The 10385-nt window shown below is 45.3% G+C and overlaps 1 protein-coding gene across 1 annotated transcript in view; it reads right to left on the minus strand.

Annotated features, from left to right (window-relative positions):
* The window catches only part of LOC122558020 (ciliogenesis and planar polarity effector 1-like), a 68184-nt gene that overhangs the window by 21900 nt on the left and 35899 nt on the right, over positions 1-10385 (minus strand). Inside the window, exons 8-11 of the mRNA XM_043706354.1 lie at positions 6497-6627; positions 5367-5559; positions 2459-2703; positions 1005-1098 (exon numbers count right to left, since the gene is read on the minus strand). Of these exons, the coding sequence (XP_043562289.1) occupies positions 1005-1098; positions 2459-2703; positions 5367-5559; positions 6497-6627 (663 nt within the window). The remainder of the gene's footprint in view (positions 1-1004; positions 1099-2458; positions 2704-5366; positions 5560-6496; positions 6628-10385) is intronic.

Here is a 10385-nt window from a genome sequence, read left to right on the forward strand (position 1 = left end):
TTTACCCCACCTCCATCCACCTATCGCACTCTCAGCTACCTTCTCCCCAGCCCCACCTCCCTCCCATTTATCGCTCCATCCCCGAGGCTCCCAGCCTCATTCCCAGCCACATGAAGGGCTCTGGCCTGAAACGTCGATTCTCCTGCTCCTTGGATACCGCCTGACCTGCTGTGCTTTTCCAGCACCACACACTCAACTCTGATTTCCAGCATCTGCAGACCTCACTTTCTCCTTGCAGTTCCATGTGTCAATCTGTATCTGAAACTCATCTGCCTTCCCTCTCATGCATCTGGCATTAAAATAGAGGCCATCTCACTCCCCTGACACACCAGAAGTGAACTCACTCTACCTAAGTTATGCTGTGTTGCTATTGAACAAAGACACTGAGACTACTGCCCCTGCTGAACTGCTTTAAGCTCACACGAGGTGGTGTTCCATGTATCTGCTGCCTTTGTCCTTTTAGGTGGAAGTGGCTGTGGGTTTGGAAATTGGTGTCTAAGGATCTCTGGTGAATTTCTGCAGTGCATCAGACCAACAGTAATGCGGTTGATTCTAAATTGCCCTCTGAAATGACAGAGGGAGCCTTTCAGTTCAAGTGTAATCAGGGAAAAAAATGCTGACCTTGCTGTTACCCCACAACCGTTCAAATAATAAACCAAATGCCCGCCCATCTGGCTTCCTCCCTTGTGCAAGTGTTTGGAGAGAGGTGGACTGCTTGAGGTGCCATGTTTTGAAACTGAAACCTCATGAAAGACCCCGTGACATGACCATAAGAGGAACGGGGTGTCTCCTGTGTAATATTCATCTCTCTATCAACTGGGCATTCCCGTTCTGCAGTTATCTGGAAACTGAATGATATCCATCCTATTCACACATTCATCAAAAGCTATCATCAGTAAACTCTTCCTCTCTGACCTTCCTCATTCCTTTTACACACAGCTAATTTTAAGTGTTCCTTCCTCAACACAGTTAATCTAGGAAAAGTAATCAAACTGCCATCATACCTGCATCCAGAGGAGAAAGGCTGCAGGTTCTGGAACTTTCCACTTGCTCCTCAGGCTTCATGGCGCTGTGCAGATGCTCAATGGTATTTATAAGCTGTCGGGATATGGTAGGTAAGGATTAGTCCAGGCAATATCAAGGAGAAGACAATCAGACCCGATATCAGAGGAGGAGTGATGGAGTCAGCTGGGAAGGGGAAGGAGAAGCAGAATTGGTTCCAGCTCAGGGGGCTGTTCATTCTGGCTTTCTGCAAGACAGCAACACACCACGGCCCACTCCTCCATCTGTTCCTATAGGTCCTTTCTTGTCAGATCATCATCCGATTCCCTTCGGAAAACTTTGATTGAATCTGCTTCCACCACGTTTACTGTGTTTCTTCTCATGTCATCCCTGTTGCTTTTGCCAAACATCTTAAATCGGAACCCTCGTCCTCCTCCCACAACTGGGAACAGGTATTACCAAACAATTCTGTTCAGATCACTCATGGTGTTGAACACCTTCATCAAATCTCCCCACCCTTACATCCTGAATGAGAACAGTCCCAGCTTCTCCCATCCATGCTTGGAACTGGCTCGAGGGATGTGAGATTTTATTCTCAAACAATTCTCTAATGCTTCCATCTCCTTCCTAAAGTGTATCAGTGGAATATTTGACCAGCAGTTTGAGTTTGGAGATTGTTTGGAACAGTCTCACTGTTTCGAGTTTCACTGTTTATTATTGGGAGAGAGTGAGGGCTGCAGATGCTGAAGATCAGAATCGAGAGTGTGGTGCTAGAAAAGCGCAACAGGTCAGGTAGCATCCAAGAAGCAGGAGAATCAATGTTTCGGGCATAAGCCTGAAGGGCTCCTGATGAAGGGCTTATGCCCGAAACGTCGATTCTTCTGCTCCTCAGATGCTGCCTGACCGGCTGTGTTTTTCCAGCACCATACTTATCACCGTTCATTATTACCAGCTTCGGGGACTCAGCTGTCAATGGACAGGTGCTCTAATGCCAGCTCCACTACACCAGGAGAGCCCCAGCTGGACAGAAGAAGTGCTTCAGTTATACTCTCAATGCCTCACTGGGGAAATGCAGCATTCCCACCTACACCTGGGAATCGCTGGCCCCAGACCATCCGAAGTGGAGGAGGAGCATCTGAGAAGGTGCGAGCCCCTCGAGACTTGCTGTTGGGAAAAAGTGGAAGCCGGGGAGAACAGCATAAGGAGTGCACTGCCACACCAGTGCCCCGCCAACCCCTTCCTGTGACCATTATCTGCCGCAAGTGTAGCAGAGCCTGTTTTAGCTGTATCAGTCTGTACAGCCACCATTAGATTCCCGAGAGGGGAAGGGAGTCATCCTCATCTGTGAGGGAACACCAATGATGATGAATGCTCTGGTTATAGTTCATTGTCCCAAACATCTGTCTCTGTACATGAGTTGGGAACATGTCACTTTTAGCAGACTTTGAACCCTTACCAACTTAGTATTGGCAAAGTCTTGTTCCATGTTCTCTGCCATATCTTGCAGGGCACTCAGCTGATGTGCCATTTCACTGAGTTGTGCCCGGGTCTGCCTTGTGCCCACCATGTGGGCAGAGGTTTGTGGAGGTGTCCAGACACGGCTACTCTCCTGCTGCAAGAGTCTTTGTGTGAGATCATCTTCCAGCAGCTGCTGCTTCCAATCTTCACTCTGGGGCTGCACTGGGCTGAGGGCCCGGCTCCCTGGTAATGAAATGTCAAACCTGTAGTCAGTAAATGGAAAGCTCTCCTCCCCAGGCCTCACGTCAAACTCCTGCCTCATGAGGAATTGGTAGCAGTTCACACTGGCTCACTCATTGTTAACAGCACTGCACACAACTTTTGCACACTAACAGAAACTTGGTCCTCCAATCTGTGTTGGTGTTTGCCCTCCACATTGACAAATACCCACTCTGCTTCCAAAGGGCTTCAGCATCGTTTCCACTAATCCTCGACTAACGAACACTCACACAATTCTGCCGAAATCGTGAACTTAGGAGGTGAATTCCACAACATTACGCTCCCTGTGCTCCGGGCTTTTTTCAGATCTCTGCCCAATCTTTTAATTAAAGCATTTCACCAGGTCTCTCTATAATGAATTGATTCCGTGTGGTGGGCACAATCCTTGGGCATGGGCAAGTCCCCAGCCTGCTCTTACTTTGTTTATAATTATGCTTGCAGTCCTCACCATGAGGACACACAGTAAATAGAGACAAGTTCAATACAAAGGGAAAAGGAAGATAACCTTGGACGTCAAATATCCCAATCCTCAGACACTACTGCCCGAGTTTGTCAGCATACTGAGGACACCCACCTTCAGCAGTTTTTCTTTATTTGTTCATAGGATGTGATAGAAACAGAGAACAACAGAAACTAGGAGCAGGAGTCGGCCATTCAGCCCACTGGGCCTGCTCCACCTTTCAATATGATCATGGCTAATCCTCAATCTCATATTTCTGTTGTCTCTCCACACCCCCTGCTCCCTTACAATTTAATAAATTAAACATTTATCAATTTCTGTCGCTGACTGGGCCGGCATTCACTGCCCATCCCTAGGTTCCCTTGAGGAAGCAGTGGGGAGTTCTGGAATCGCTGCACACCATTAGGTGTAGTTAGACTCACAGAGCTAATAGGGAGGGAATCATAGAGATCTACAGAACAGAAAAAGGCTCTCCAGCTCATTGAATCTGCTCAAAAGCAGCCACCTAACTATTCCGTCCCATTTTCCAGCACGTGGCCCATAGCCTTCTATGCCCTGGCATCAAAAGCGTACATGAACATGTTTCTTAACTGTTATAAGAGTTTCTGCCCCTGCCACTCTGATAAGCAATGAGTTCCCACCACCTTCCGAATAAAAAAAAGTCCTCACATCTTATCCAAATCTCCTGTCCCTCACCTTAAAGGTGTGCCCCCATAGTCATTAATCCCTCCAAAGGGAAAGGTTCCTTCCTGTTTACCCTATCTATGTCCCCCATAATTTTATACAGCTCAATCACATCCCCCTCAGACTTCTCTGCTCCAAGTCAATCCAATCTGTTTTCATAACTAAAACTCTCCAGCCCCAGCAGCATCCTGCTAAAGTTTCCTCTGGATCCTGTCCTATCACATCCCTCCTACAATGTCGATTCCAGAACCACACACAATACTCTCGCTGTGAGCTAACCAACATTTTAGACAGTTCCAGCATTAACCTCCCTGCTCTTCAACTCGATGTCTCAACTAATCAAAGCAAGTATCCCATGTGCCTCCATAACCACTTCAACAGCTCCAGGAATTTGACCTGGCAACAGTGAAGGAACAGCAATATATTTCCAGGTCAGGATGGGGAGTGACTTGGAGGGGACCTTGCACATGATGGAGTTCCCACGTATCTGTTGCCCCTGTTCACCACAGTGGTGGAGGGGCTGGTTTTGAAAGTGTTTTCACAGTAGCCTTGGTGAATTCCTGCAATACATCTTGTACACACTGCTGCTACTGAGTGTCGGTGGTGGAGGGACTGGATGTTTGTGGATGTGGTGCCAATCAAATGGGCTGCTTTATCCTGGATGGTGTCAAGCTTCTTGTTGGAGCTGTATCCATCCAGGCCAGTGTGGAGTATTCCATCACATGCTGCTTTTCAATGACATTCCGTCCATCAAAAGGTCATAAGTGGGAGTGTTTGTGATGACTGCACACTATTCAGCATCACTCATGCCTCCTCAGAGACTGATGCAGTTTGTGCCCATATGCAGCAAGAGCTGGTCAGTATCTAGGCTTGGCTAGATAAGTGGTAAGTAACATGCCTGTCACACAGGTGTCAGTATAACTCTAACACTGGCAGAAATGTGGAAAATTCCTCCGGATATCCTGTCCACAAAAAACAAATCCAACCTGGCTATTAACCACCTATTCTTGATCATCAGTGAAATGCTGGGAGGGGTCATCAACACCATGAGCAGGCAACACTTGTTCTGCTGATTTCGTTGCTGACCATTCCTCTATATTGGGTGAGTTATGGGGAGTGTTTCAAGCTGTGAAGTTCTTCCAGCTTCATTCTGGACATGCCTTGCTGATTTTCTCCTTCCGTGTAAAAACACTTTATATTTGCCTGCCTTAACTTCCATCATGGACTGGCCTATCCAATTTATAAATTGATTACTCATTCTAGAGTACCTTATCCATTTAGTGTATTGTAATGTAACCTTGATGTCATCAGTCTTTACCCACCCCTTCCAACCCCAGTGTTTATTACTTGACCAAGACATGAACATTTACCTACAAAGTAGCAGTGATTATTCCAGTATGGTCTGTCGTGTTTCTAGCGCATACAGAGCTGAATCATTCCCCCTCCAAAAGTTGCTATCAATTTGCACAAAATCAGTCCTCACCTTGTTGCTGGCAAACAGTTGGATGTACAGCATTTGTGACGGAGGCAGCCATGAGGTGCAGTCCAGGTACAGATATCTCCTCTTTATCTGATGAAGGTAGCAGCTCAGTCACACTTGTACAGCCTGGAAGGCTCGTCAGTAATTCCCCAGCATCAATGTCAATAACATTGAGGAACTTGTGACCAGACAAAGCCTGTGAGGACCAATGAAAACAACAAGAGGTTTATTTTTTGAGAGAGGATGGAACAAGCCTGCTCACTCTGTATTACCCCCCGACTCTGTTTGAGGTTTGTACAACCCCACCTTTTCTCCTTCTCCCCCAGTCCCATCACTCTCCTTCAGCATGACCAATCAGAGAGCCTGTTCAATTTACCCTGATAGTCTCCTCCCCAACCTCACCTTCAAGCAAACAAGATTCCATTTTCCAGGGCACCTCTACTGAAGAATCACACAGCAATTGCAAATATACATTACAATCTCTTATGAATATGAGTCCATAAGAACATAAGGAGTAGAAGCAGGAGGCAGCCATTCGGCCCTTCGAGCCTGTTCCACAGTTCAATAGGACCATGGCTGACCTGACATTCCTCACACCCACTTTCCTGTCCTTTCTCTATAATCCCGACTAATCAAGAATCTACCTATCCTAGCCTTAGGGTCTCGGAAAAATTGGAAGTTTGGGTTTTAATGTAACTCTGGACTTTTTGGCAAATTTAAACCTGAACACAGGCAGCAATGCTGAGTAGGGAGGTCAGATAATGATGTTCTAAAGAGTCATACTGGATTCAAAACATTAACGCTTCTCCCTTTTCACAGATGCTGCCAGACCAGCTGAGTTTCTCCTGAATTCTCTGTTCGTCAACACTGAGTTCGAGCCATCAGCCATTCCGGACTTCTTTCGAGACACTGAGTTTATTCGACATTGCAGACACCACAGACCTCAAACAGGTTTTCTTTCAGGCTTTAACCCTGTTGCACCATGAGCAGTACACTTGCGTTTTGTGCAGATCTTGCAGTTTGTGAGATGCAGCGCTGATCTTCAAGCAGGAAAATAGTCCCCAGTGCCTCATACCAGCCCACTGCACTGCACCTGAACATTTACTGAAACATAATGCATTCTTTACACTTACTTGGTCAGGTGCCTCATGAGAAGTCGGTATGAGGAGAGGTTTCTGACACACTTCATTAGGGAACCGAAGGTTCATGAACACATCTGGAGGAACAAGCTGGACTGGAGGAGGACTGACAGGTGTGGTTTGTACTGTTGGCAGAGTAACGCATTTATTATCCATGTGTCAGTCAAAATCCCCCAATGTTGGGTACTCTCAAATCTCCTGCTTGCCAATGCAAAACAGTCTTGCAGAAACAGCCCACCAAATGGAACAACACCCTCCCACACCTCCACCATGATCTCCACCAGGAAAGCACCCACCCATCCCTGGCCCCAGCAACTCCAACCAGCGTACTGCCTAATCACAGAAGCCTTAAATCCCAAAGAGCCCATTCACTGTATCCTTCGAGTCAATCAAACTGACCATACAGACTGCAGTGGTTCAAAAAAGCTCACTGATTAAGTGCTTCCAACTGTTGTGTATCTAATTTAACTTGTTTAGCATTAAACTGAAATGTACAGTTTAGATTGTGTAGTTTCCAGCTTCAGGGGAAAAAAAGCAGCTTAATTAGAAGCAGCTGAAACTGAATTGTCATTAAGTGAGTCAGGTAGGCAGTTTGTCTTAGGAGCATATAAAACCAGCCATTTTAGTATGACTTACAATAAAGGTAAAATCACCATAATCCCAGATGTCCCATTCGAGAGAGAGAGAGAGAGAGAGAGAGAGAGAGCGAGAAGGACTGGTGGTCATTTAACCTGAGAGTCATCATACCTCAGGTGAAGGGACAAGCTCGAGAAGGAGAGCCATTCATATTAACCTGAGCCCATGTGGGAATTGAACCAACGCTGTGGGTATCAGTCTGCATCGTAAACCAGCCATCCAGCCAACTGAGCTCACTGGCTCCCTTACAATAGTATGCTACAGCTCAGTGAGTAAGGGAGCTCCAAGGAGGAAGGGAAAAGGTGTTCTGCTGCTTTGGCTTTTTCTAAACTTTTTTAGCCTCAGGGATTTACTCTTACTCTGTTACAGGAGACAGAGCTAGTTATTTGGTTAATGACTGAAATTTACTCTATTGATACTATTGCAAATGATAGGATGGTTGAAATATATAAAAAACATAACGAAATACAGAATACAATAAAATCATTAAGGTTCTTTCGAAGACATTACAAATGTCAGGATAGGTGATGTGTCATATCTGCAGCATATGGGAATAGCTGTATGTAAGTTTGGTCCACAGCAAACATGTCTGCAGAAAATGTTTTTAAAAAAGAAATCATTTGTGGGATGTGGGCATCACTGGCTAGGTCAGCGTTAATGGCCCAGACCAGAGAAGGACAGCAGATGGTGATTACTGAGCCAGAAAGGGTTTCCCAACAATTGACAGTAGTTATCATTAGGCAAAAGTGAGGGCTGCAGATGCTGGAAACCAGACTCTAGACCAGAGTGGTGCTGGAAAAGCACAGCAGGTCAGGCAGCATCCGAGGAGCAGGAAAATCGACGTTTCGGTAGTTACCATTAGACTTTTAATTCAAGGTTTTTATTAAATTATTCACCATCTGCCGTAGCAGGATTCAAATATGGCGTAAATGAGGAGTTCATAGAATGTTTCTGGGACAGTTTCTTAGAACAGCATATTCTGGAGCCAACCTGAGAGCTGGCTATATGAAGTCTGGTATTGTGTAAAGAGGTAGGACTAATTACTGAAGATGGCCCTCGGTAGCAAAGACCATAATACGAGTAAACTTTGCAATCAGTTACGGGGAAGCAAGGGAAGGGTCCTAGATTATTTTTAAAAATTTAAATAAAGGGAATTATGAGGGAATAGAAGTACAGCTGGCTAAAATGAATTGGTAAATGAGGTTAATGAGCCATTTAAAGAAATGTTCAGGAATGCACCAAATTCCAAAGCATTTCAATGTATAAGAAAAGTTCCAAGGCATTGATCCACCCTCTGTATGAGCCACTCCTTAACTCGAAATATTGAAGATAATATCAAACTTAAAGAAAATGCATAGAAATGTGGAATGACAGTTGGTAGGTCAGGAGATTTCAGTCTTTTTTCATATTCTGTCCAAAGGATAATATTAAAAAGGAGGGAAAATTACAGAAGGAAAGCAAAGTTGCCCTTCAACCCCTTCTTTAACAAGGATCTACCCATCTTGGCCTTAAAGATATTTGAGTACTGCTTCCCCCATCTTTTGGCAAAGAAAGTTCCAAAGACTCTCAACACTCAAACTAAAATATGTCACCCTGTTTTGTAAACGGTGACCCTGAGTTCCAGATTCTGCCAAAGGAAGAAGACCCCTCCTGATTTTATATGGTACTATCAAAACACCTGTTACGCTTGAAAACTCAGGTTGGTAAAAACCAAGCTTTCTGTTTCATTCATTCATGGGCTCTGCCTGCCTGGGCCAACACTCACTGCCATAACAACATCAGGTGTAAGAGTAGAGAAAGACCATTCGGTCCATTGAGTCTGCTCCCCCATTCAACAGGATCACGGCTGATTTGATCATCCCCAACTCCACTTTCTTGTCTTTTCCTCATATTCCTTGATTCTATCACTGATTAAAAATATATCCAGCTCAGCCTTGAATATAGTTATATAGACCCAGCCTCACCAGCCTGTCTGTAGTAACAAATTCCTCAGATTCACAACACTGAGAGAAGAGATTCCTCCCCATCTCTGTATTAAATGTGCCACCCCTTGTTTTGAGATGATGCCTTCTGGTCCTGGACTCGCCCACAGGGGCAAACAACCTGTCCACATCAACCCTGTCAGATCCTTCAACAATCTTGACATAGAAGACAACAGCACAGACAAAGGTCATTCGGACCACTGAGTCAGCAGCAGTCAAAAATAACCACTTAACGATTCTCACTCCGCCTCACTGCCCTTGGCCCATAGCCTCTCAAGCCTTGGCATCCTAAAGTAGACGATCTTTAAAGGCAGTGAGTTCAAATTCTCACCACTCACTTCCTCACATCCTTCTAAACCTCCTGCCTCTTCCCTTAAATCTATGCCCCCAGTCAATGATCCCTCCAACAAGGGGAAAACTGCTTTCCTGTCTACCCTAATTATCGTCCCTATAATTTGATACATTTCAGTTACGTCCTTCCCTCAGTCTCCTCTGCTTCAAGGAAAACAACATCCAGTCTATCCAGCCTCTCTTCATACCTAAATCTGCTCAGCCCTAGCAACAGCCTGGTAAAACTCCTCTGCAGGATTCTGACCCAGCGATAGTGAAGGAATGGCGATATATTTCCAAGTCAGGATGGTGAGGGGCTTGGAGGGGAACTTGCAGGGGGTGGTGTTCCCATGTATCTGCTGCCCTTGTCCTTCTAGATGGAAGTGGTCGTGGGTTTGGAAGGTGCAGTTTGAGCATCCTGGGTGAATTTCTGCAAAGCATATGTCAGGTATAGACAGGACAGATCGAGTGAATCCTTAGAAGAGTATAAAGGCAGTAGGAGTATACCTAAAAGGGAAATCAGGAGGGCAAAAAGGGGACATGAGATAAATTTGATAAATAGAGTTAAGGAGAATCCAAAGGGTTTTTACATATACATTAGGGACAAAAGGGTAACTAGGGAGAGAATAGGGCCCCTCAAAGATCAGCAAGGCGGCCTTTGTGTGGAGCTGCAGGAGATGGGGCAAACACTAAATGAATATTTTGCATCAGTATTTACTGTGGAAAAAGCCGTGGAAGATACAGAATGTAGGGAAATAGATGGTGACACCTTGAAAAATGTCCATATTACAGAAGAGGAAGTGCTGGATGTCTTGAAATGCATAAAACTGGATAAATCCCCAAGACCTGATCAGGTGTTCCCTCGAACTCTGTGGGAAGCTCGGGAAGTGATTGTTGGGCCTCTTACTGAGATATTTGTATCATCGATAGTCACA

Source organism: Chiloscyllium plagiosum, chromosome 16 (genome assembly GCF_004010195.1).
Source record: "Chiloscyllium plagiosum isolate BGI_BamShark_2017 chromosome 16, ASM401019v2, whole genome shotgun sequence".
Classification (NCBI taxonomy): Eukaryota; Metazoa; Chordata; class Chondrichthyes; order Orectolobiformes; family Hemiscylliidae; genus Chiloscyllium; species Chiloscyllium plagiosum.